General features: G+C 41.8%; 2 protein-coding genes across 4 annotated transcripts in view; one reads left to right on the top strand and one right to left on the bottom strand.

Annotated features, from left to right (window-relative positions):
• Positions 1-1,918: 1,918 nt before the first annotated feature.
• GPRC5B (G protein-coupled receptor class C group 5 member B) lies at positions 1,919-18,737 on the top strand. Of its 2 annotated transcripts, none has more exons than XM_032125716.1 (4): positions 1,919-2,127; positions 8,108-9,121; positions 13,681-13,793; positions 15,171-18,737. In XM_032125716.1, exons 2-4 carry the CDS (start codon positions 8,116-8,118, stop codon positions 15,213-15,215), a joined length of 1,164 nt encoding a protein of 387 aa, XP_031981607.1. In that variant the 5' UTR covers positions 1,919-2,127; positions 8,108-8,115; the 3' UTR covers positions 15,216-18,737. The 2 variants fall into 2 exon arrangements, with proteins under 2 accessions (XP_031981607.1, XP_031981608.1); XM_032125717.1 differs by having other exon boundaries at positions 2,010-2,127; positions 8,112-9,121.
• The window catches only part of IQCK (IQ motif containing K), a 42,666-nt gene continuing 33,121 nt past the window's right edge, over positions 17,921-27,465 (bottom strand). For both annotated transcript variants that reach the window (XM_032125719.1, XM_032125718.1), the window contains exon 9: positions 17,921-20,108. In XM_032125719.1, the coding sequence (XP_031981610.1) occupies positions 20,047-20,108 (62 nt within the window). In that variant the 3' untranslated portion in view covers positions 17,921-20,046. The remainder of the gene's footprint in view (positions 20,109-27,465) is intronic.

Raw genomic sequence — 27,465 nt, 5'->3', positions numbered from 1 at the left:
ATCCTTGTGATTCATCCTTCCCCCTGGTCTACCTCTCTGTACCCAGCATGGCACAGAGAACTCTGTGTGTTTATTTATACACAAAAAGGTCTTTACTTGGTACTGCAGTATTTGGGTGCTTGGCTCAGGCTCCCAAGATGGAGCAGGGGTACAGACTGATCTGTTGAATCAGTATTTTCCACTTTTCTGCCAGACTGCTGGGTGACCTTGGGCAGTTTACCGCAACTTCACCTCTCACCACCTCAATTTCTGTAAAATTATCCTGCTTAACTTTGAATGGAATGTAGCTGTCGACTGATGCAAGGGCAGGGTATATTGTTCACATGTGACTCAAAAAAAGCCAGTGCCTAAAACCTGAAATCAGCAAGATAGAGAAATTGAGAAATAAAAGAGCAGAAATGTGAAACGTTCCTCTGCCTCAGCTTTTCTCCCCCCGCTGCCCTGCCTAAACATGGGCAACTACAGCCCAGCCCCACCATCTGATTTACTCCATGTCAGCCATGCTGAGAAGTTCAGGTTACCCCCCAAGGCATCATAAACGACAGGTAAATAAGCCCACGCATGTTAGGAAGAGCCTCTTTAAAGGTTACACTTCTGCGGTGCTGAAGAATGCACGTTTCAGGGCAGATACTTCCCTTCGGAAGGCTCTGGATACGGAAACCTGGCAGGAAGGGCAGACGCTCAGGAAGGACACATTCCGGGCGCTCCCCGCTGCTGATGCCATGTCAGCTGTGCCTGCCCAGGCTGTCGTTAGTGGTTTAAGTGGAAGCATAACCCAGGGATGCAGGGGTGCATAACCCAGGGATGCAGGGGTGCATAACCCAGGGATGCACAGCACGGCGAGGCTGCCGGTCGTGGACGTGTCAGGCGATGGTCTCTAAGCGGCCGAAAAGGCTCATGAGTTTCTGCTCTGTTCATGAACATCACATGCAGAAGCTGCCTTTCCCTCCTACAATTAACTCCTCCTAGAGTTTGTAGGAAGCCCCGTCTAAGGGTTATGACTGTCTCAGAGTTAAACTGTGGAGAAGCTGAAAAGCAGGGCCCCAGCTGCCCATTGGGAGGTGGAAGGCAGACACGGAGCAGTGCCCAGCATCGCCTTGGCAGGACCTCCTGCGCTTGGCAGGGGCTGATCCCGCCTATGAAGCGTCACTTGCACCGCACACAGGCTCCCAGCGTTTTCTCTTCCAAGTGCTTGTTTAGCTGTTGTCTCGGGCTGTGGCAAGTCGGAAGCTGCATCTGGAGAAGGTTTCAACGTATCCAGCCCCTTTCAAAAAAAAACCCCAAAACCCTGACCTCTGCAGACCCACACCTGGCCGTAGGTGTGTACATGCCCAGCCAGGGAGCGGGTTCCCAGCCCTTGCTCTCGCACTCGTTTGCGGAGACAGGAGCAGCCAGGCATGCCCGTCTGTGTGCCTGCTCCCGCGCCGTGTCCTGCCCTCGTGTCACCTGAGCACGTAGGGCTGCGGCCATGCGGGTGTCCCCCTGTGCAAGTCTGCGCTTACAGCGCCGATACGTGCCCGGCTGCACAGCAGCGCGCTGTGACAGGGGGCGGGGTGGGAGTGCGTGAGTGTGAGGATGTGGTAGTGTGTGCTTGAGGATGTGGTAGTGTGTGTTTGTGGTAGTGTGTGTTTGAGGGTGAGTGTGAGTGTTTGAGGGTGAGTGTGAGTGTCAGTGTGCGCCCACCTCCTCGCCGCGCCCCTCTCCCCTGGGAGCCGGGCAGCTCCGCGCGGCCAGGGCGCCCCGGCGTTGTGGGGTGCGCTGTCCCTGTCCCCGGGGTACCCCGGCCCCGCCGAGCCGGCTCGAGCCGCGCCGAGGGAGCCCGTGCCGGGCCGAGCCGGGCAGTGCCGGGCCGAGCCGTGCCCGAGCGGGGCGGGGCGGTGGGAGGGGGCTGGCCGCGGGGCCGGAGCGCGGCGGAGCGGCGGGCGCAGAGCGCGGCGGACACGGCTCCGCTCCGCTCCGCTCCGCTCGGTGCGCACCGGGGCCGAGCGCTCCATGAGCCGCCGCGGGGGCGGCCGGCGCTGCGCTCGCTCCCCGCCGCGGAGCCGCCACGCCGCCGGAGCCGGGATGTGACTTGCGGAGGGCTGGCGGACAGAGCTGCCCCGCCGCCCTCGGCCCAGCAGACAGCGGGTGAGCCGGCGGCGGGCGGGGGGGACGGCGACCCCGGGCCGGCTCCGGGGGTACCCCGGGGGTAGCGCTGAGGGCGAGGGGGACGTAGCGGAGCCGCTCACCGGGCTCTGCGCCCTGCGCTGCCCGCGGAATTAGCCCGGTGGCCGCCAGCAGACAACAGGCTGGATATAGGAATCCTGAGGGGGGGATTAGACGGGATATAGGGCAGGACGGGGGGGGGGGGGCTCGGAGCAGGGGCTGCGCTGCGGGGAGCGGGGCGGAAGGCTGGCGAGGAGGGCAGTAGAGTTCAGAGAGGATGGGGAAGAAGAGCGGGGACAGGCGGGGGAGAGAGGGACGGGAAAAAGAAGCCGAAGAGAGAAATGAGCGAAGGGACAAGAGAGAGGAGGCTGAAGCGGGATAGGTATCGTCCAGGAGGAGGAGGTTGCAGGCGGATTAAAGGGAGCCCGGAGCGGAGGCAGCCGCGCACCGGCCGCACGGAGGGGCCGCTTGGCCCCGCACCGCGTTCGTACGCGAGGTAGTTGTAGCCAAGCCCGGCACCTCATCGCAGTCCCCAGCGGGAGCTCAAGGGCAGTGGCAGGGAAGAGGCCGAGAGGAAAGAGCCTTTTGTTGGCCCCTGGCCGCCGCGGTCGGTCTCGGGGCTGGCGGGAGCCCTGGCTGGGTGCGGGTGCGCAGCAGTTTTCTCTCTAGTTAATTAAAAGCCCTGTCTCTGCGTTACCTCTCCGCAAAGCCACGCAGAGGGAGGATTTAGCACTTATGTGAGCCCTTTGTTTACACCTGCCCTAATGTTTATCCCAAGGCTAACAGGATTTCCTGCGTGCTGAACCCAAACACCCAGTTTGGTGATCAGCGCTAGTACCGAGTAGCTGTTTATCAGGGATACCCTTGCTGCTTACCAGCAGGGAATATCAGGGCTAAGGTGTTGTCTCACTACATCAGGAGGAATCAGGTGACAGAACCCATCTGCTAGAAGGCTATGACATGAATAGGAACAATCTGAGAATAGCAAAGAAAATAAAAACGTTGATTACTGTTATTGATTGCTGTCGGTTGTGAATTCAACACCAGGCACTATGGTCAGAAGTATCTAGGCACACGTGATGCACAGATTCTGACCAAAAGGAATTGAGCTCCTAGAAAATTAGAAAGATAATTTCATAGGATATTCAGCATCACAAAGTATTTCTAAATGAAAGCAATACTTTTTCTACATGTCCTTTTTGGAGTGGAGTCTTGCCTTCTGTAACCGTGAGGCTGCAACAGAGCATGATGTGTATCTAATGCAGGGGCTGTCAAAATCACTGCTGTATTTTTGCCTACAAAGCACAATTGCACTATTAATTGTTATTCTGGAAATACACACATCTCTTGAGTAGTCTGATCTCAACTTGGCTGTTGCTGCTCTGTTATCAGTCCTGGAGCTCATTCTTCAGATCTGATCAAAAGTAGCTGGCAGAGATCCTCTGTTGTGATTAATTCCTCACTCACTAGCATCTCTCCACAACACTTTGTGGTGGGGGCGGTTTGCTTTTGGAAATTGCACAGTGAACCATCCTTCTGCCTGTGTGGCAGAGCAGGCTACTATTTGTGCTACTATTGCTTATATTTACTAGATTGTTTTTCTTCTCTGTGATTGGATGTGTCTCCCTTTGTCAGTTGACTAACATTGGGACTCCAGGTACAGGAGCAGATAACGCATCTAACCATGAATAGCCTAGCCTTAAATCTTTGCACGATTACAGATTTATTCTGTATATATATTCTGTAGCAGCATACAGCAGTGTCTTTTTGATCCCTTTGCAAGCTTTGGTGAGAAGACTTTAGCTACAGAAAGCCTCGCTGATTTTTAACCGTGACAACTTTTTGGTGACAACTGTGAGATTTTCTGTTTCTGCTTAATTGCTTGTAATTGTAGTTTGTACCCGCTGGGGTAGCTTTGTGTCTGCAATTTCTGTAGTGAGTCTATGCCAGATAATGTAATGAAGAGGACCTCACTCTGTAGAAAATAGTGGAGTTATTAAAGCTGCCACTGAGAGCAGATTTTGAGCCAAAAATTGAGTACTGGATTTGAAGCTGTCCTGCTAACTGTTTGCTGCTTTTGCCTAAAATGTGTAAGGCTTATTGATTAGAATATTGATTGTAAGTGTTCCTGATTGCTCTGGTTTCAGGTATGTTGCCTTAATGGCTTTACTGAAATAAAATTTTGGAGAGGAATCTGGGGGGAAAAAAAAAATCTCAAGTTGCATTTCCTTCCCTGTGAAGAGTTCATTCGAGTATGTGGGGGATGTGTGGGTACCACTGGCTGTATCTGTGCTGGAACGTTTCCGTGGCATTCCTGTGTTACTGTAGTTCTCTGGCATGAGAAGTGAAGTGCCAGCCGAATAGAGCGCTATTGTTACTGCCGTGAGGTTGCATAACTTTGGCAAGAGCTAATCTAGACATAAAGAGGTAAAAATACTCTTCCTCTACAGTTACTGATTTAGGTAACAACCAGCAGGAATGTGCAGAAAAATTTTACTACAAAGTCTCAAGAGATACGGAACTCTGCCACCCCACCCACTGCACATGCTTGAGGAAAATGCTATTTTAATAAAACCCGCATATTGATGTATTTATTTTTTTTCAAAAACAACTTTTCTGGCAATAAAACCCTCTCAGTTTTCCCTTAAAATGATTGAATCGGTGGTTTTAGCTAAAGTTGTGGTATTCCCTTGCCAGACTTGTGTGTTGTAATGCAGTGTTTTCCCTTGTTCTTACAACTTTCTGTTCAGGGCTGAGTACCAGCCCTAGAAAGAGGATTTTTTTGGCTGGTAATGTCTCAGGGGGTAGATTATTAATATTGCCCGTGTTTACCAAGTCAGGCAGAAATTGCCAGTAAACAGGCTGGAAACAGACTGCTTTATTGACAGCAGTTAGGAGGAAAAGACTCCTCCTTTGGAGACTTGGAGCCCTGCTTGCCAGCTGTGGTCTGGGCAGGATCTAGTGTTTAGTGAGACTCACTGACACTGGGTAGGAAATTATTTCACACCAGGAATGCCTGTCAGCAATCCTAGAGATTTCTTGGTCACTATTGTGGCTGTCTAGGACCTTTCTAAGAGGACCACTGGTTATCACAGCTTTCCCAAAAGTAGGAAGTAACTTGGGAAAATTCCTCCGGAGTTGAACACCTCTATATTTCAGAATACATCTTTTGAATTCTGAATATATTTTGTCACAGCTTAATTCCCCCTTTCCTAAAACTAACCACTTCTTCATGGAGGGGGAAATACTCAAATTCATTAACCCTCCCTTCCCCCTCCCAAACACTTCCAAATAGGAAGAGGAAACAAATGATGGCCTGACAATATGACTGCTTACCCATGCAGCACAATCTCCATGGAAACAGACTGTCCTAGAATAGCTCAATCACATGAGGGTTACATGACATGAATAAAGTAATGAAAAAACTGGAAAATATCTTAGAACTGGGGATACTCACACTTAATTCATTATCCCCCAGGTCTTTGGAGAGTAGCTAATAAACAAAGCTAGTATTGAAAGCAATTTAGTCCATGCTTCTCATAATGTGTAAGTGATGGGATAGTGGAAAATTAACATGACCCTCATTAAGGGCTGTTTATTGTTTCTAGTTTGGGTGACATTTAGAATGAATTTTTAGTCATTTTCCATATGACCTCCTACTTCTTGAAGTGGTACCTCTGGTTTGGAGCATTGCCTTAGTAGTTCCCAGTGGATTTCCTCCCTCTGTGTCAGCAGGCGCTGACCGCACTTTTTAGGATGTTTCAAACACACTAAAGAGGAAATTCACAAGTTGCAATAGGAATTGCCTGTGCATAAAAGGAATTGGAGAACTATCTTCAGAATGTTTCCTTCTAGTTAATTATGTACTCAAAGGGCAAGGAGATTTATTGAGCGTAACCATATTCAATACAAAAATGAATCTATTTCACTGATGATTAGTTTTCTGCCTGTAAAGTCAGTGTTTTTAACATGGGTGTTGCGACAGAGTCATTGAAGAATCTGTTACACAGATCAGGTACAAACAAGTGTATATCCTACCAATTCACCATAAAGCAAATTACAGGTAGATAGAAAAAACAGATCATTTGCCCTTAGCAGGTCATTGCATCGTTAGAACATTGCAGCCCTTCCAAAAGTGCAAAGACTACTTTCTGTGGGCTGGCAGAGATCGCCCACTACCCATTTCCTGTTTGTCCAAGCCCAGATCACACGATTTGTTGCAGCTTCCACTTCTGAGATGAAGGTTTGTAACAGGATGTTTTGTATCCCGTGTGAACGAAGACCATAGAGTCACTACACGTTTATATTGGCACATTTGCTGTCTTGGTGCCCCTAATAGGGAACATCAGAACCTTCCTTATCTGTCTCCTGATAGAGGCCAAAATGGTCATTGGCCATTACACAGTGAAACATTAGTTTGAAGATTCAGATCCTCAAGATTTAACTTTGGTCATTACAGGACTGTAAAGCACAGGACTGTAACACACAGGAAAATCCATTGTTCTCAGCTCTGAGAGACTCAGTACAGTTTCAGACAGCCTGTGTAAATTGGTTTTGTGCTGGTTATGACCGATCGTGCTCAATGCAACATTGCAGTGCTCCTTTAAACTGTTTTCAACTCTCATTGAAGTTTTCCAAGTTTTCATTAAAAGCAGTTCTAATCTACGAAATCTCTTTGGACAGGTAACCATTTAGGACTGTTGTATGACTTACAAAAGAGCTACTGATAGTTTCTCTGCTTTTCACTTTGCATCCTAAACGTGTCCCATGAGCCTGTGACTCACATTGACTGACGTTACTGCCTTTCCTTCCTCCTGGTCATACAGCACAAGTGGGAGTCTGCAACGTTCCTCACATCAATGAGGAAAATCCTGCTGGAACCTGCAGCACTAACTGCTAGTGAAGGTTAACAGAGTCAGGTTTCATATCTGCTCCACACGGTGTTCACTGCAGACTGCCCTTACAGGGAGCCTATGGCCGAGGCAGACTGGGAGTTAAAGGTTACATTTTTTAACAATCTCCTTTGCTCTGCTTTGCTTAATAAAAGCAAATGCCATACCACGTATTTGTAAAACACCTAACCCATGTTCTTCCTAAAACTAAGTTGGCATTTGTCTGGGCTTTTGGTCCTGATGGTCGAGTGGGGTGTGTACCTGGAGAATTTACCATTGTCCGCTCTCTGGATCCAGGAAGGCGGTGCTCTGGTTGTTGTTATTGGCTTTGGACTTGCTAGGAAGCACAATGAGGCATTCATTTTTGATTAGTTGATTGATGACACTGCATCTGAGCACCACTGTCACAGAGTATGGGATTTTTCTAGGCTACCATTCCCATTTCCAAATGCAATCTAAAATCTGGACTTTGGAAAAGGATGAAAGAAGTGAATATGATAACTGCCTATTGATCGAGCATGAAAACAAGATTTTTTTTGTTTTTAAGGAAGTACAATGTTTATTTTCCTTGGGTTGTTTTATCCTTTAAAAAGAGATAATTTAAAAAGTGGTTTTGACTCTGCCTTTGTTCCAGTAAAAGGAGCAAGGCTGTGGGACAGTCTCATTGTGATACAGCTTACACTTGCATCAGGCCCAGTGCAACTTACACACACTTTAAACACCTTGGTTTGAATGTAGTATTAAACAGGTAGTAATTATCTAAGCATTGTAGATAATGTAATATTTGCAACAGGATACATAATTTTTTCTGGCTGTGTTTTAGGCCATTTGCAGGGGCAGAGTTTGGAAATGTTGTTTTCAATCTGTGCAAACAGAGCAATGAGTCATTTTGCATTCTGAGTACAACATGGAGCTTTTGGGAGGGCAGCGAAGGGGGCTAGGGGGAGGATGTGCCAGCTGCAAATCCAGTGCAAAAACTGTAAACATGGGCTACTGAAACAAGCTGGGCTTCAGTGGCTGTGAAATCCTCCAAACTGAGCTCTAGCTAAACAAGTATTTTGTTGTCTCAGACAGAAAAATGAAAACCTACCCAGCCATTGGTTTCTTCCTCCTCTTCGTGATCAGCTATGGCTCTTCAGAAAACTCCAGCACTCCTCGAGGGTGTGGACTGGATCTTCTCCCTCAGTATGCGTACCTGTGTGACCTGGATGCCATTTGGGGGATCGTTTTGGAGGCGGTCGCAGGGGCAGGTGTGCTGACCACATTACTGCTGATGCTGATTTTGCTGGTGAGGCTGCCCTTCATCAAGGACAAAGAGAAGAAGAGCCCCCTGGGAATGCACTTCCTCTTTCTCTTTGGGACTCTGGGACTGTTTGGGCTGACCTTTGCTTTCATCATACAGGAAGATGAAATGGTGTGCTCTACCCGAAGGTTTCTGTGGGGAGTTATCTTTGCCTTGTGCTTCTCGTGCTTGCTAGCCCAAGCCTGGAGACTTCGCAGACTCGTTCGCCATGGGAAGAGCCCATCTGGCTGGCATCTGGCTGGGGTGGCCATCTGCCTGATGCTAGTGCAGGTCATCATCGCAACCGAGTGGTTGATCCTGACCATTGTCAGAGATAACAAGCTGGCCTGCAGCTACGAACCGATGGATTTTGCGATGGCTTCGATTTACGTTATGTTCCTGATGGTATTTACCATGGGATTTTCTTTTTTCACTCTCTGTGGGAAGTTTAAGAAGTGGAAGAAAAACGGAGTATGCCTCATTATAACCCTTTTTTGTTCCATTCTGATCTGGGTAGCCTGGATGACTATGTACCTCTTCGGCAATGCTGAGCTACAGAGAAGAGACAAATGGAGTGATCCCACTCTGGCTATTGCACTGGTGTCCAGTGGCTGGGTGTTTGTTATTTTTCATGCCATCCCAGAGGTCCACTGTACCATCCTTCCATCACAGCAGGAAAACACACCCAATTATTTTGATACTTCACAGCCAAGGATGCGTGAAACCGCTTTTGAGGAAGATATACAGCTTCCTCGGAGCTACATGGAAAATAAAGCCTTTTCAATGGATGAACATAATGCAGGTAAGAATTGGCTATAAAGGACTATATATTTCTGTAGTGTCAAGAAAACTCTCTGTATGAGACATTTTTCAGGTGTTGAAAATAAGGGTCATGAGAAATGCAATAATTTGCACACTACACATTGTTCCCTTTTACAGTTTTCACTAAGATATCACCTAGTGAGGGAGAAAAATGAAAAAAAATGCAGAAAATACATGTGTTAGGTTAAAATGATTCTTCTGCACATTGTTTTTTCTTTGAAAAACTGAACAATTTCAAATGCTAAGCCAACACCAAAAGAATCAAAAGAATCACTGTGGAAAAAAATAACTTCTGTTTTAAATAATTTAAATGACATTTTTTGTAATTAGCAGTTATCAGCATTTAATACAAAATATTTTCCCAAAACCTCAGAAAAAAAATTAAGTGGTCTGTGTTACAAAATGCTCAGCCACTTGAGCAACAAAATAATTATTATTAATTATATTGCCATTAAAATGGATTTAGTGCCACTTTGTGTCCCTGGAGGGGAAGAAATGCCAAGTGGCTTATAGACAGTTCAAAGACAGCCTTTGTTCTGAGGGCTTGAGCATCTGAGGTTTCACAGAGGTTTCAAGGTAATTTGCCTCCCTTGTCATAGAACGATGTGTGATGACACATCATTAAAATTTGCAGTGGAAATGTTTCTGAGTGATTGCTGAAAGGACCAGCAACAACTGGGTGCTTCAGAGATCCAAGCCATTGGTGAACGTTTAACCCACGTCAGAAATCCCAGCGATGTCTCTGTGACCAGCACTGGGAAGCAGGAGCCCCATGGTGCTCTTAGGGGGGTTGTGGTCTGGTGCTGCCCCACACCTGGATAAAGGATTTTGTCACAGGTCACACTGATTTTTATTCACTCTAATTGAGAAGAATACTGGCTTGGTATCCCAGGCAGAAGTTGCCACATTGCTCTGGCAGCCCTGGAAAGAAGGCTTAGGGCACGTGGTCCAGGCACTTCACCTTCCTATTCATCTTTATGTGTCTTTGATTTCCTCAGGGTTTGATGTTTCCTCTGAGTGTAGACCAGACATGGAGGAGAATAGCACTTTTGTTTGGCACAGTGTCAGGTCAGGAAGACATTTTTTCCTCTAAGTTTTTTAGCAGGAACTTTAAAGGTCTCCTTCCAGTAGGGAAGTTTGTTCTGTGAGTAGATACCGTAAGGGCAGTGGTAAAACAAAAAAATCCCAAGAATAAGAGAATGGTTGTTATTCCTAATGTTCCAGAGCAAGAGGCAGTTGCACTATGGACTGTTAAAAGCACTCTTCTTGTTTTTCTGTGGTGGTTTTTTTCTTACTGTCCTCCATCTCCCATTAAATTAATTTTGTAGTAAAGTAACTGCAGTGGCTTCAGTGAAGCTATTTCTGGCTAAGGCAGATCTAAGAACAAAATTGGATCTTTCACTCTGTATCCTTCCCATTCATGGATGCATTTAAAAAAAAAGAACTGGAAGCTCCTTTTTTATCTAATCATTCAGTCATTAAGTTTTTTTGTGACATGGATAGATGTATGATAACTATAAAACCATTCTACTGTCTATGATAGTGCAATTTATTTTCTGTTTTAATCTATCTGAATTACAGTACAATACAAAATAGATTTCCTTATCTGATGCCCTTATTAATGTATACCATAATAAATGCCTGTCATTCCTACTCCCATGGCATATAGGAATTTTTAATACATCAAAACAGATTAAATATTCCTTTGCAGCAGTTCTCTAAGGACTGGCTTGGGACAGCAGGGTTTGGAGACAAAACTTAGTAGTATGGTAGAGACTTAAAGTAAATACAGGCAATAATAACCAAGTGGCTAAGTCAGATCCCTGTGCTGATGGTTCAGTGGCAAAGCACCTGGAGTCTGTTTGCAATTGGCTCTGCAGGTATGTAGAAAATGTTCTCTTCTTTCATCCATTTAATTAGCCTCAATCTGAGAATTCATCATTAAGAGTTTAGAAATTAATGGAAGGGTACTTTCTTCAATTTTTATTCATACTTAAGAATGATGTTTAAGAATGGATGACCTACTAGTTGTAAAGTTTTGGAAGACATCATAAACAGAAAACACCTCTTAGTTCCCTGACTAATACTTGTTTCAGTAAATAGTTAGCTTTAAACAGAAAACATGCCTGGACAAACATATTTTCCATCAATTCTTGTTATTTCCACTAATACTTGTATAAAACAATTTCATAACTTCGCTCTTTTTAAAGATTTTAAGCAGCATTTTAAGAATCTGAACAGCCTTCAGGTTCAAACAAGCATATGTCCTCCTAGATTCCTCCTTTCTTAGCAAAAATGTAGCTTCAAGTTACGCATTGCAACAAGAGCTGCTCTGTTCCAGGAACAACATTAACCATTAATAAAGCAAACCTATTTTAAAGTCAGTAATTTAAACACCATTTAAACAGCATACTAATCTGGGATTTTAATATTCATATGATAGGTTGAAATATCTCTTTAAAAGAGTTATTTTCATAGGTGTGCCATTTAAAATTATATTAAAGTATTTAGAAAGCCTGGACAAAGAGCAGTTGACTGAGTTCTCAGTGCTCTCTGGAAGTGCAGTGCACACTAGCAGGGCAACCTCTGTAGGCAGAGAGAATTTGCCTTAAACAAGAGAAATCTGGATGTTCAATGTAGGATGCTACAGCTACAGTCAGGAAACCCAAGCCCAAGCAGCTCTCATTAAATTTCAGATATCATTAAATTTCATTTAATAACTTCTGGTACCACCAGTCACCATCACAGCCATTGCCTAAAAGCAAAGTGAGCGAAATGTAAAATGTGTTAAAAAGAGGCTTTGACACAGTTGCTCAAATATTCTCAGTACTGCTTGGTTTTTACCTATACATACCCTATGCAAGTGATTGTAATAGTAATGTAAAAAGTGCACAGAAAAATGGTAAAACGGGTGTGAGAAAAAAATCCCAAATGAGTATTTTGTCTACAAGCTTTATCACAGAGTCTCAAAAAAATGTAGACTGTTTGCAATTATAGGGAAAGAAAATTTAGCAACATGAAAGTGAATTTACTGGCTCTTTAAGGTAACTTTGAAACGACTGTGGATATTTTGTGTAAATATTCTGTATAAATATGTAAATATTTCAATGATTACATGCACGATAAAGATTTTTTTTCTTGGTGTGTACTAGCAAATACCAGTGCAGTCATGTCTGTTTATCACACAAGAAGTAGTCAAATAGCAAACAAAGAAAAGTTCCTGACCTTGAGATGGTTAAATATCTAATAAAAAATACTTAGTTCCAGTTTAGGCATTTTCGTAATTTTTTCTCCCAGTGTTCTGCAAAAATATGTAATTCTAAAATGCAGAGTAAGTGAGGGTCTGTATGTATCTGAAGTCAACAGCTGAGCATTTGCAGGGTGGAATTTCTAAATTTCCATGGTAAATCAATATTGTTCTTGGTGCACAACTCCCAAAGAGAGGAGCAGCAGTGGATAGAGGACAGCATATGGCAGTAGGATCCATTTAAATCTTCTACACAGAGCAGAGCAACTACATTGGAGAGAAATCCTGGCTTCATTAAAGCCTGTGCTGAAATTCTCATAAACTTCAGCTCATTCACGACTTCAGCCAGAGTCTCTAGAATTCTAATTTGAATTAAATCTAAGAGAAATTCTTGCCCCAGGTGCCTGAACTGGGCATGTTTCTATTTAGCAGCTGACAGATGAGTATTGCCCGTTGTGACCATGCACGTCATGTGGATAAATGAGCTCTGTTCCCTGGCCACGTCTGAGTTCAGTGAAGCCATTATTTACCCTCGAAATTAAAGAGGGAGTTTGTATGTGCCAGTCCCCAGACTGGTTTAGAGAGAGCAGCATATCCCTCACTATTCATATCTCTCAGTCAGAATTTACGTCTTGAACCGAAACTTGTGCTAAAATTAATGGGGAGACCGATTTATCCCTGGTATAAACAGTCAAAAGGACAATCAGTATCTCCTCTCTTGCTTCAGCCATTTGCCATGTTTAAGCTATTGGAAAGCAATATTTACTCCATCTTTCTAGTTTCTCAGAGTAAGTATAATCTGAAACATCTGGAAAATCCTTATGTGCTAGTCATGCTGCAGTAATGCTCAGGGGGTTGTGAGCATTGCTTACTGGCTTGAGCAAGGCTTTGGATCCCTGTCCACTGAGTTTGATAGAAAGCAAAATGTAATGCATTTTACTTAACCCCACGGTATCCAGCCCAACACAGGGAGCGCTGTGCGAAACGCATTGTGCAAGATCCAGCACAGGTTCAGTGACTGAAGACATGGAGCTCCCACTCCAATGAGATTAAGGAAGCTTCAAAAATATGGTTCCATTAAATTTTTTCCCCTCCACAGCAAACAGTTCATTTAATGTAAATCTGATTCTTCTGCGATCCGTTCCCAACGTGTAAGAGAAACAGCTGTTCAAAAGCAACGTGGAAGTTAAAATCAGTGGCAAAGTTCCCAATAACCAAACTGGAAGGAAGATACTCTGTGATTGCACAGCTTTAATTGTGTTCTAAGAGCAATCTCTCTTTTCCAAACACAGCGCTAAGAACAGCAGGATTTCGAAACGGCAGTTTGGGAAGCCGGCCTAGTGCTCCTTTTAGAAGCAATGTTTATCAGCCAACTGAGATGGCAGTTGTGCTAAATGGTGGGACTGTAAGTATCAAAATGTGATGATTTAAGAAATCTTTGAAATGCACTGATATATACAACCACTACTAATTGAGAAACCTGCTTTCGCTTATTCACAGCAGGGGGAAAGCTATAAATGAAAATTTAAGGCAGCAAGCATGCATGTAATGCTTCCCTTCCTTCTAGAAAATATGTAATTAACAAGTATTTTGCATTTGTTTACTTGGCTATTCACATTTTGCAGTGCAGCTTCAGTGAACCAAGTTTTTTTGTGAGACAACATATTCAATGGCCCTTTCAAATTAATTTTGTGTTAAGGTATTTAACATAACTATTAAGTGACACCTTTTATAACCTGGGTTTTTTCAAGATGATGTGAGTCACACAGATGTTTTTAGGCAGTATATTACTTTAAATAATTGTTGCAGATAATGGTGGTGTCTCACATATCTTCCATTTTCTTGTAAAATACATGTAATTCTTTGTAACTTACAGATTTGTTGCTGCCAGATTTGTACATCTGTTGAAAAGGGATTCATAAAAGAAGAATATAGAATATTTTAATGTTAATAGCACTGATTTTTGTTCCTTAGAGAATAGTTTGGCACGTTATTCTTTGATAGACCTGTATTTTTGCAGCCTGGTTGTTGTAAGATTGGTTTAGTGATGCCAAACGGACTTTACAAATGTTTTTCACATGATGTCTTGCTTTCACTTAAGACATTTCATATGGCAGGCATACTGTTAAAAAAGAAGAATTTTCATCCCCACATTTTCCATGCATATCTACATGCTTCTTAAAAATCTACTCATGAGCCAGTTTATACTCATGTGAGTTGGGTTTTCTTTCTTTTGAATCATGAGCTGATTCCATAACTCAACCTCTACATTTAAAACCAAATAACATGAACTGATTGCAGGTCTGGTTTTGTTTTTAAATAAGTAAAGTTTTGGCTGATTTTAGTGAACAAGAGGGACTAGATACAAGCATTCTCCTGTGTGGGTAAGACTGTGTGAAACATGTCAACTTGAGTAAAATGAAAAGGCTTGGCTTTGCTGTCAGTAATGGATTGCATCCTTCTGATGTTTGGATTCATCTCTGCCTGTTTTCTGATACCAGAATGTGCAGCTCAGGGAGAAGGCAGTTAAAGGACAAGAAGCTTGAGAATTTGGGTTTTTTGTTTGTTTTGCTTTGTTCTGAGTTGGATACAAAGCTCATGTTTATATATAGCCATGGTTTTACAGAGAGATAAATGCACTGTATGGTGGAAGATGAGTTTCTTTGTATCACTTTGCTCTAGAACTACCATCTGGAAAGCTGTCATGTACGTGTAGCATGATAATACTGATTTTTGAACAGTCTAGATCTCTCAGTTATGGGTTTATTATCCTTATTTCCAGATACCAACTGCTCCGCCAAGTTACACTGGACGACACCTCTGGTGAAAGGCTATAGGCTGTAGAAAATAAGAATCCTTGTTGCAGATGTTGTTCCCTGGCAGTGTGTCTTTGAGGGAAGGAATCCATAACAGTACCAGAACAAAGCAACAAAACATCCAGGATCTTTCGAAATCCTACAGAGGATTTTGGATAAATGTGAACACCATTGAACTGAGAATTGCTAAAACAAAATTGTAACACTGAAGCTGAATCTAATTTAAAACAGAAGTAGGCACACCTTAAATTGGAAGAGGGGATGTTGTATTTTGAAGTGTAAGATATTCTCTTGTCTGTAACTTGTGTGCCAGGCAAGCCTGGTTTTGGTGGTTGCCAGTTGCCTGCAAAATACCCTCCTCTCACCTAAACTTAATTCATGTTGCCACAAGAGATTGCCACTACAGTGTGAAAACACGCAGGGTTTCTTTCCATTTTTCTCCTTTTCCTGTCATTTCAAACGCCACGAGAAGTCCCTTGTTTGCTCCTCCCCAGCTGTACTGTACAGTCACGCAGCATCGTGCGTAGCCAGACATCGTCCCTGTGGCACCTCCGTCCCCGTGGCGCTCTAGGCTGATTCTCTGCTCTTCAAAAGCTGGCCTAGGAGGGGCAGTTCTGGAGGGATGAAAGGTCTCTGCATGTTATGGAGCTTCTCGGGGCACAGAGGACGAGCAGAGGCCCAGCACAGGCCGCTCTCCTCGGCCCCGTGGGATGGCTGCCCTGGTGTCCAGCCCAGCCCCAGGCGTGGGCCAAGAGCCGCGCGCTCCCACGGCTCCTGCAGGCGCAGCCGTTCTTGGAGGGATGAATTCTTGCCAAGCCATGGCTGGGACAGGCTGTGGCTGGCGCTGGCAGCAGCAGGAGGTGCTGGTGGTGCTGGTGGAGGGCAGGAGGCCGCTCCTGAGCCCCCTGGGCTGAGGGTCAGGCAGGAGCTGGGGCAGCTGAGGAGCGCTGAGCCCGTGGGCGACACGCGGCAGCGGAGCGGGTGGGACCCCCTGAGCCCCTGCTCCTACAGTCCAGTCCCCTCGGCTGCAGTTGTTTGTGCATTTAAATGTGGTTGTGCATTTTAGTGCCTAGAGAGTAGAATCTCTGTGCTGGAGGTGGTTTGTTGTTGTTTTTGTTTATTTAAGGTGGTTTCTTCCCTACTCCTCCCCTGCCCATCCATTTTCTTGGGTTGATATAAGGCAGACTTTTCAAAGCTTTTTATCTTTGTTTTCTCCAGGTTATTTAAAAGGTTCCCATTGCCCATTTGTTGTGCCATGGTTTTTCATTATGTTCAAGCAATCATTCCTTTCTTTAACATTTAATGCATATCGGACATTGAAAACATCACTGTATCCTCACTGTTTGGCCAATGTTAATCTTAGCTTTCGTCAATACTAAAAGCTAATTGTTTTTACTTGAAGGCATAGGAAACATATAACAATTAAACTTTGCATATGCTGTAATAAAAATATATATTTTCAACCTAAAAAAAAAAAATAAAATATACAAATAACCGAATAGCTTAGTAGCTTCACAGAGAGAAGTTACTTGCTGTATACTGCAAAAGAAAGACAAGCTTTTTATTTTTCAAGAGTCTTCCTGATTCCTCATGTACCTCCATTTCTACTGAATTAGGAACCTAGTCCTGCAGACTTGTACTCCCACAAGTAGTCCCGTCGACAGCAGTAGGTCTACGTGCAGGTACAGAGGCTGCAAGACCAGTCCCTAAGTGTTGCACACAGATATAGTGTATATATATATGGAAAAATATATATTGCCGTTGTTGCCATGATCATCTTATGGGGTTTTATTTCAAAGCCCTTCTCCTCCAGAAGCAATGTTTTTCTGTCATGCATGAGTGAAGGAGTATGTCAGCTCCCCCCTGCCCTCCCCTCCTCGAGGCAAAGGAAGCATGTGCTTGTTTTAGGGGTCCTTTCTTTCATTTTGTATGCAACTAGATGGCCTTAGTAACCAAGTAGGGTAGGGGTGGATATTGCATGCTATCCAGTGACTTAGAAATACATTTTGCTTGTTATGAGCAGAGCTTTGATCAAATAAGAGAATATTTAAGATAATGATAGCTACCCAGAAGACACATAATTTGGAGCAATAAAAAAAACTTACCATCACTCGCCTGCAAAATTTTGCTTTTAAAAACCAGTTAAAAAAATCCCTCATAAAATTCTTATAGTAAAAACATATAAGATGACCATGGCATAAATGGTAGGACAGTTTTCTTTTAAAAAGTTTATCATGCTACAACCAAGACTTATGAATTATAATACACATTTTACAGACCTTTGACAAAATCTGTACAAGAAATAGTTATCTTAAGAAACTTTCTTTTTCTTTTTCTAGATGTGACTGAATTAATAAATAGAGTTCCCAATCCTGCTTCTGATGAACTTGTTTGTAATTTTGGGGCTTAGGCAAAGATATGGCCAGATCCTACAAACTGCTATTCACATGACCAGTCTCACTGTGTTAGTCATGTGGACCAGTCACAAAATTAAAAATTAGCAGGATTGGGTTTAATGTGTGGTGGTGAAAGTGTGGCAATAGATTAGGAGGGTCTTTATTTCCCAACTTTATACAACTAGTAACGAGCAACTTTTTTTTTGTAAGTCACTAGTCTGTGATGTAAAATGCCCCAAAATAAAACTGTCATTGAAGAAAGGCACCTTTATGTTAACTTATATTTTTGTTACAGTATTTACTTTTGCCTTTTTTGAAAGTTTTCTAGAATGTAGAGCATCTGTGAACAACATAATAAGTAAGTAAGCACAAGCCTTTCACAGTTCTCCTAATTATAATTAGCTTTTATACTATAAAAGCTACTATGTTGGCCCTTGGTGGTTATGTGCTCATGGTGTTTCCATGCAGAAAAATGAAATCACAAAGCATTTGACAAAACTATTACCAAAACAAGATCTATAATGACTGACTTTTGATCAATGGCAGGAAAAGAGTTCAAAGTCATACAGATCCTGTCCTGCTTTCAGATGGGTTGAGGGTGTTTGACACTTGCCAGAAAATATGTAGCATCTTCAGAAGAGCACTCTCAATCCATCCAGTTGTTTCTAGAAACAAGGTACATGAAATACTGTAGAAGTAGCTGTTTCTGCTTTTAGTCTAAACACAGGCATCTTGGTTGGCTTTGTTTGAGCTCGATGCCTTGGGTCTAACCAAAGGCCATACAAAAGGGAGCATTGTAGCTTTTATAATAAAACAATTGGACTATTCTACCAACTTACAGGATTACAAAGCAGGTGCTTTTTATTAATTGATGAGAGCTAAAGCTCATTTTTGATAGATAATATATATTTATTAAATGTATTAACGTGTGTTTTATAACGTACCCTTTTTCCCGCTGACTGTTGCATACTGGTATCTTATTAAGTACATCTTTAAAGGATTTTCAAGACAATCAATGTGTACCATGATGACTGTACATAAGTATACAAAACTACAAAGGTTGTAAAGCATGGGCAAATGTTTTATTTTCAAAATGCTGTTCTTAACGAGAATAAAGGCTTTACTATTTACTTACAATGTTTGTGTCCACTTGGTTTTAAAATCCACCCAAAAATTTTCCATTGCAGTGAGCAGTGCTACAGACAGAATTGTCCCTTGGTACAGTTCCTCAATACAAGCAAAGTTAAACTGAAGGAAAGGACTCCTAAACCACATTCCTCCACCTTTGGCCACATTCCCACACTTACCCTTAGCTCTGGCACCTATCAAACCGACAGTGAGCCAGTCAAGGAGCTCAGCAGCCAAACTCTTAACACAAAAGGGATATTTTTTTCCCCCTGTTGGCTCAGCAGTCTCCTGTTCTGGTTCAATTGCTTGTGCTTGGAAAAGAAGAGGACAGGAGAATACAGCTGGGCTTGAAGGGTGCAGGATGAGAGTTTTTTCTTCAAGTGGTTTGATTTTCCAGATCTGGTGTAATAACCATCATCACCAACCAGGAAAAAACCCAAGGGGTGGGTACTGGTGTAACAGTGAAGACAAAGTCTGTGCAAGTGATGGAAGAAATCCCCTCTGGAACCACAGCAAGAGACCACTAGCATGTGTCCATTCAAAACAACTACACCTTTGACTCACATGGAATTATTTGCAGTTCTGCTACTATCTTCTCTAATTGTGAAATTATAAAGGACTGTGCTTGACAGGGCTAAGTTAAAAAAATAATAAGGGTTCCTTAGCAAGGGGCCCAATCTGATTTTTATGGTGCTTGGACCTGATGTAAGTAAGTAGCCTGCATAAAACTGCTGAAAATGCTGACACTGGGATCTTAATTCTACACTTTCTCAGCACATGTGCTAAGTGGTAACAAAAGGGCCTTTGACTTTTCTCCCCTGCAGAAATGCAGAGCAACCCCAGCTCTCGTTGCCTTCCGTTGGAATGGCAGGGGCACAGCATTTCTGCAAATCAAACCATCCTGAACAGAGCCTGGATTTGTGTAAATTGTCACAGCTCTGCAGGAGTCAGAGAAGTCCAGTTTATGATAAATGAAGATTTTTGCTTTAGCTTTAACACTTTGCCTACGCGTGGGTGTAACCCCGTTTAATTTCATCCAGAGTTTTGTTCCTGTCAGAAAAGGTTTTAAGTGAGCATTCAGGAACACAAGATAAACACAGATTCAACATTTTTGGCTAGATGTGCACCATTCCATCTGTTTTAACAGAATTGTGCTCACTTAGACTAAGACTGAATTTTGTCTTGGCATGCTGGGTCCTTACATAATCTGCCTTTGATTTACCTCACATGCAAAAGTAAAGGCTTTAATGCTAAGAGAGTTTCTAAATCAGTATCACAAAGTCCATGAGCTCTGTGCTTTGCAGTTTTAGTGAGGAAACTAAAATTGAGATGTTGAAGGATTTTGTGTATGTTTGTCCAGCTCTTCTGATTTTCTTCTCACTGCATCCATACCAAAAAAAAAAAAAATTAACAGGCAGAAAAACAAAAAAGAAAACATCCATACTTGCACAGCAATTACTCTGTTGTTCAAGAAATAAATAAAAATCCCCTGCCCAGCCCAAAAAGCGTATTTCTTCTTTGCATGGTGGTTTTTTTTCGTGTTTTGACACAGCTTCAGCACTCAGATACTTGCACATGGTTCTCTGTGCCAGCTGTGGGAATTGTGCATGTGTAGCTGAGGGCAGAGCTGTTTGCTAGTAAGAAGTCACTGGATTGTTTAAAAAAGAAAAATTGAAAGCAGCTCTTTTGAGGCTTTTGCTTTGAAGAATTTTCACTTAAAAGTCAGTGATGAAATCATACAGTTCACCTAGTATATAAATATATTTTTGTCATTTAGGACAACAAGCAAGGTCAATAAAGAATAGTTTTTCTATGTCTCAGTGGAAAGAAGAATGTTATCCATGTGATTGCAAAGGGTCTGCCAAATGGGAAAAATCAGTCAAACAAAGAGCACAGGGTTGCTTGCTGGAGTAAACAATTCTAAATGAACAAAAGCTCTACATAAAAGTAAAATGTCCCACCCCCTAGTGAAAGCTGTTTTCAAAGCTGTATTCTTTCAGAATGCTGTAATACAGATTAACCTAATGTTTTTCTTCTGCTGATACAACAGTCTGGTTCTTCATTCTACTCCTGTGATTTCAGCTATCTTATTCTGGTTTTAATACTTTAAAATTTTACAAACTGCCTTTCAACTTAAAAAAATCTGCTTTTTATTTCCTACACTTCAGAAGATGCATCTGTACTATACACCTTTTACATCAAGCAAGTTTGTTGGAAAATTTATACATAAAAGCTATGCTGGAGGCAAAGAAAGCCAAATAATCCCCAAAAAATCCCATTTTGTCCATACAGTTTCAGGAGAGCTTAGTTACCCTTCCAAGGCATGCAACTGAAAACCAGCAAACAAAATCCTCTTGATACATACAAGGAATGCTGGGCTGCAGCAGGCCCATGTGCTAATTTAAGGTGCTCAGTGTGCTCCCAGCCTGGAGGATCTCAGCTCACAGAAAGCATACAGGAAAAGTCCTGTATGAGGAGGGACACAGCAATCCCTTAGAAACCCCAAATGAGACTGCAGCAGCAGGATAAACCCTGTTTTACAACGGTCAAGGCAACACAGGCCCAGTGCCTCGATGGCACTAGATCCTTCTGGATTTTAGGGCTTCTGTTTGTACAGCTGTTAAGGAGAAAAATCAAGAGTGGATTTAATATCCCACATGACTACGAGTGTCCTGTATACAAAATACTTTCTATTGCATTGAATTTTATCTAATATTCCTTGATGTGATGAGGCTGACATTTGCAAATATTTAATAAAAATTGCAACACTCAGAAACCTTAGGGCTCACACACTTTCACAATAAAATGAGCAGGTGTTCTAGGTATCTGCTAGCAGTGCTTTTAGTCAGTAGTGTCCATGTCTTATCATAACCTGTGTTACTTAAGCATAACAATTTCCAATCACATCACACCAAGCAGGAAGCACAGGCTGTCAGCATAAATCTGGATTTCAGGCAGTTATGTAAATAGTTTTTGACATATACTTGCTTCTTATGCAGATAGAAAAGTAAGATGTCCTCAGGATTCAGATAACCTGGAAAGATGGAGAACAAAGCTGCCTGGCTACGTTTTTTCAGTAGAAATCTCCATTGGAGAAATGTATTTTTCAGGCTGTGACACCTCACACAGAACTAGCTTGCCTAAAGTATTTTGAAATGCCCAAGGAAGATGTTTAGAACAACTTACAGTACCTGATAATCCAGCCCGTTTCTTTCAGACAACACAAATCTAAAAGCAACGAATGGTGTAAATGTCAACATCAACAACCTGGCTCACAGCTGTGCCATTCCTTATGCTGAGTTTTAACCATTTCAGTCTTAGAAGTCCTATCATTCTTTCAGCAGAGGGAGAGAGCCATTTCAGTTTTCAGCTGCTTTTAGAAAGTATTAAAAGCTGAACCTGAGCAGCACCGTTCCCCTTTCATCCCTCCGTGTCCGCGGTCGCTGTGTGCAGCCGTGCAGGGCCAGCTCCCACCACTGCACAGCTGTGATTCTGCTGCACTGGACACCATTCCTGTTTCTCTGCTGAGCTTTCCTGCATGCTGGGGAAAGGTGTATGGACATAACTGGGCAGAACAAACTGCCCCAGGATGCCATTTACACAGTGGGGATTGCAACTGTGAGCTGCTGCCAGTCTCAGGGCAATGCCAAGGAAACTGTTCTCACAGAAGGCTGGATTCATAAAAATTACAAGCACTTGAAATCCCAAGGTGTTTGTGTAACTGAGTGTATGAAAATTATCTACAGAGAATGCCTAATTTAAGGAGGTGCAATATTAGAATTAACACAATCATGCTCATTGGCAGCATGATCAGTATTTCATGCACTTTTAGAACATCAGCTCCTGTTTGAAGTCCTGAGACACAGAGGAACTGAGGCCCTTAAGTGCTGTAACTGTGTAAGTTAAGAAAAAAATATAATCTCACATCTCACTTATTTCTTCTAGTACTGGTATTTCTACCTGAATAGGTCATATGGACAGAACAGTTTAACTTGCTAGCACTATGTTTCAGTCTCTTTACTGTATTTTTCAGTCTTTTTACTCCTTATTCTTAGTTTTTAATAGTGAGAAAATCTGATTAAACTATGCTTTAGTCACATGCACGTTCTAAATTACAGGACACTATAGGCACCACTGCAATAATAAGCACTAGTGGGGACTGTGATAACTTTCTTTGGAGGTGAGGTGGGGGCTGTTCTTGAGGAGCACAACTGTTAATTTCTATTTTTGATCTGCTATTCCTACTACAATAAAGGCATCTACTGCTTGGTCTGCCACGTTCCTTGGGAATGCAGCTCATTTGACACAGTTTATCATGTATGTGCTGCAACGCAGAGGCACAGATGATGGCTAAGGGAAGCACTGGAAAGTGTCTGGGTTTACTGTTCATTAGCTCCTGAGAAGGGAAAATTCAAAGATCTGCAAGTATTGTAGCTGTCTGAGGACTGGCTTTTGTCCTATTTATATAAGCACTAAGTTCAAACATCCTTAACATCTAATTTGGATGGCAGACATCATTTTCCCTCATCTTAATGTACAGGACTGATGTTCTGGTTTGACACTTGGTTGTTTCAGCATAACAGTGAATAAACTATGACCTACTTTGTGCACTACTGTGTAACACAACTGGCTTGTGACAGTAGCTTATGAAAGGTTTATACACCCACACTTTCTATAGAGTGCACTTCTTCATAGAGCTCCAAGGACTACATTTAGTAATTTAAACAGTTGAAAACAGTAATGAAAGATACTATAGACTCAGACTATAAGAAGATGAAAATCCATTAAAGAAAATCTATTGGAATAACTTATTAGCAGGGGCTTAGAGTAAAATATATATATAGAAAGGAGTTTCACCCTAGCCTCCCAATGAAATGCCAAAGAAGCCTGAACATGAAATTGGAGCCACCAGCAATCTTGCTGAAATAAGACCTGACTTTTAAAGAGACAGTTTTTTTATAAAGTGTTTATAATTTTAGCCTCTTACTATTGGAAGCCTGCCTGTATACAATTATTAGTGAAACCTTTCACTCCAGGAAATACTTAGTCACTAGTGATAGGAAAATGATCTATTGAATACAGATACATTAAACAAACAAATGATAAAATGGAAATTATGCCCATGGACACTCCTGCAAAACATGAATCTGAAATGGAACTGTCAGAGGATCACTCGGCAGAAGAGGCTTCTGCAAGATGGATTTTAAAATGTGACAGGACAAACCTAATTCTCCAAATGAGGAGCAGGGCTTGTCAAATGCTTAGTCTTTCTTTCATGACTGTAGAGGACAAAAAGTTTCAGGGCATTTTTTAATTCAGTTAGGATCAGATTAGCAAAGCAAGAGCTGACATACAGGAGACTTCCAAACACCAACATTCAGATGCATATAGGAAATAAGGGCTGAAAGATCCCTAGCAGAATTTGTTTGTGCAATGGACCATTGCTTTCCTCATATTTTGACAGAAAGACTCAGAATTCATTAGAATATATTTGAATGACATTTTTACAATTCAAGATGTACAAAAAGAAAAGAAATATGGGAAGATACAAGTATTAAAGGAGATCAACAACTGACATGAACACCTGAGTTAGAAGAGAAAAAACTACAGAGAATTAGAGTAACTGGAGACTATTGCTTACAATTATTCAAGTGTCCTCCAAATCATTCAATGACCTGAGATTTATGAAGAGAACAGCCACAGAAACACAACACTTTATGGAACACAACCCTGGACTGAGAGAAGAAAATCCAGAATGAAGGCAACCAGTGCATCTCCAGAGCATCTGATGAATGCAGTATTTTTCAATGTAAGTAGTCAAGACAGAAAAAGAGAACGATGAAAACAGAAAGAACTGACCAGAAATGGAAATCATTCCAGAGTGGCAGGTCCCCAGCTAAAAGCATTTGGGGATTTACAGGCAGAAACCAACACAGGCAGAAACCCAGAATTCCAGATTTGCTGGGCAGCTTCATGAAAACTGCATTTATACCCATTAGCCCCTCTTATTTCTGACATGATTCTGACTTGCAAAATGTGATCGGTTCTGCAAAGTTACCAGATTTAAACTCTTGCACAGACTAAAACAAAGCACCAGGTAAGAAAACAGACTGTTACATTGGAAAAGACACCTGGGTGATGGATGCCACAGGGAGGGCTTAAAGGGAGTCAGGGCAAGCAGCTCCTGTGGTCTACAATCTGTCACCCCCTCCTTTGAATTCTCTGAGTTGTGTTTTAAGACTCCCCTAACAGCTTGTGGTCTTTCTTTCCCTGCCCCACTTCTCCCCTTCTTTTTTTTTAACCAAGAGTCTCAAATCTAGTTTTGCTGCAGGACTATTTGGAGGCTTTATTTTTCAGCTGGTGACAGCCTTTTCTTCAGGCTTTTAGCACATCCCATACCTATAAATAAAAAATTTGGGGTTTGCTTATCTAAATGGCTTAAAAAATACACCACCAGCATTTTCAATAAAAATGCTCCAATGTTTTTCACTGTTAAGGTTAAAAGCAGAAAAAGGAAACAAGATTGCAGAACCCATGAAGAATTTCTGCTCTCCTTTAAAAAACAAAAAAAACCAAAAAAACAAAACCAAAGAAAAGATGTTTGTATAATCACAGAAAAATTGCCAAATTGCAATTGTCCTTTTTTTCCACTACAGATCATTATTAGCAACTGCAGAGTGATGAGTGAAAATACAGCTTTGGTACTGGAGGATTAGTTCAGACTTGTGCTCGCAGACCCACTGCTGTGCCTGTGTAAGCACTGTTCAGATCATCACATGCTGTAGTTTATCTAAATGATCATCTTTCCTTTTTATTTTTTCAAACATTCCCAGCATAGTTTCAGAAATTAAATGTTACTGTAATCTTTATAAATTTTCAAAGATGTCTGAGTCCAGGGTGTGGACCAATAAATTGGATTCTGTATCCTGAGTCTTATGACTTTTATCACTACATTCTCAGCTGTTAGTGCCAAGATTAAACTTTCAGAAACATCTCAAGCATTTTGAATTAGGCTTGATGAAAACCACCACCACGTACTCGGCCTTCAGTACTGCTTTGTTCTTTGATTTTCTTTTTTGTTTCTTAAAAAAAAAAGGAAATTTTAAGGTCTTCCATGTAAGTCAAATTTTATACATGTGCTTTTAAATCAAAAGCAATCATATATATGCCCCCATTTTAAACCATTTTGACTGCAGCACTTTTGCTTTCAGAAAGAAAAAGCCAAATACTGTAAATACAGAAATACTTTAAAAAAAGGAGTGAAATTCTTTTAAAAGTGCAGTGTCCTACTAACAGCAAGCAGCCTTCCACTTTTAACCTGTTTATAAAGCTTAGTTTGAAACCAAATTACTAGAAGAAATACATTCAACATAAAGATCTTAATATATATTGTGTGTGTATATAAATGTTATAGAACAGATTAAAAATGTAAAACCATTGAATATGAGGAGGTCATCACTTACAAGAGTTCCATTATGAGATTAATTAAAGAATTACAGCTGCAGTAAAAGGAGGGCAGATGAAATTAGCAACAAATTATTTTGTTTAAAATCTTCCTCAATTATTTCAACCACCCTTGGTGAAATGGGTGGCGGGAGGAGAAAGAAACTCTCACATAAAACTGAGTAATTCCTTACATTTTATATTTTTTACATTTTTCCTAAATAAACCACAGAGATGCAGTCTTTAAGAAATCCATTAGCTATTCAGACTATGCCTTTTCCTAATCCAACAATATTACCTACAGTAATTTTAAATATTTTTTAAGCCTAGTGTAAGATTTCCCCATTTATAAATATATCCTCTTTTCAATATTTTCTTTGGGAAACGACTCAGTCCTGCAAACATGCATGTGGCTGTAACTTCATTTATGGCCCCAATACTAAGGGTGTTTATGGAATGAATTTAAAGAAGTTTCACAATGTAGCCATTTTTTTCTGGGTTCTGAATTTTACATTTTTCTCTTCTTCAATTAATTCTACTTTGATGTGATACGATTGCATACAGGCATCCTTCAAAAGTATGCAGACTAGACTTCCCCTGCTCAGCTTAACTTGATATTAAGCTTTTGAATCCTTCTTCATCATTCAGGTGGAGACATCACAGCTGTATAAGGAGTGAGTGACTGCATTTCCTTGCTGCTTGACACTGTGCATCTGTTCCTGCTCTAGCACTCCTAAAATATGCAGCCTGTTCTCCCTCGTATCTCACTCACATTTGCAAGGATTTTCCAGAACACCTAAATTTTGAGTTCTTCAGAGTATTGCTGGATGCATCTTCCCAAGGGAAAAGATTATTGCTATGAAAGAAGTATTTTAAAAATCTCTCCAGATAGGTGAGTAATAACTTCTACTGCCAAAGGAAAAATACAGCTTGAAAATTGAATGGAATGTAGAAGAATATTCCCTCCTTTATCTGGAAATCACCCCCCTCACTTGCTGTGAAGATTACTTTCTGTCTTATTTTGATTTAGCTAGATTTTCCACACACTGTGCTTTCTCTGTTACACAAGTGCCTTGCAAAGCCCAGGCTATGGTTGATTCCTAAGAGCTGCCAGCTAATAGGGTCACAATTGGTATTGCTATAAAACCAGGAATATTCCTTTTATTATGTTCCCTAAGAACACTGCTTTTTAAAACTAAAATTTTACAAATTTTATGTAGATAAGAAGAAGAAGAAAAGAATGCCCTTAGGACATACCATAGCTGAAAGTGCTGCTTGTGTAACAGCAGCAACA

Source organism: Corvus moneduloides, chromosome 16 (assembly GCF_009650955.1).
Source record: "Corvus moneduloides isolate bCorMon1 chromosome 16, bCorMon1.pri, whole genome shotgun sequence".
NCBI lineage: Eukaryota > Metazoa > Chordata > Aves > Passeriformes > Corvidae > Corvus > Corvus moneduloides.
Note: the sequence above shows the minus strand (reverse complement) of the source record. Positions and strands in the feature narration are given on the sequence as shown.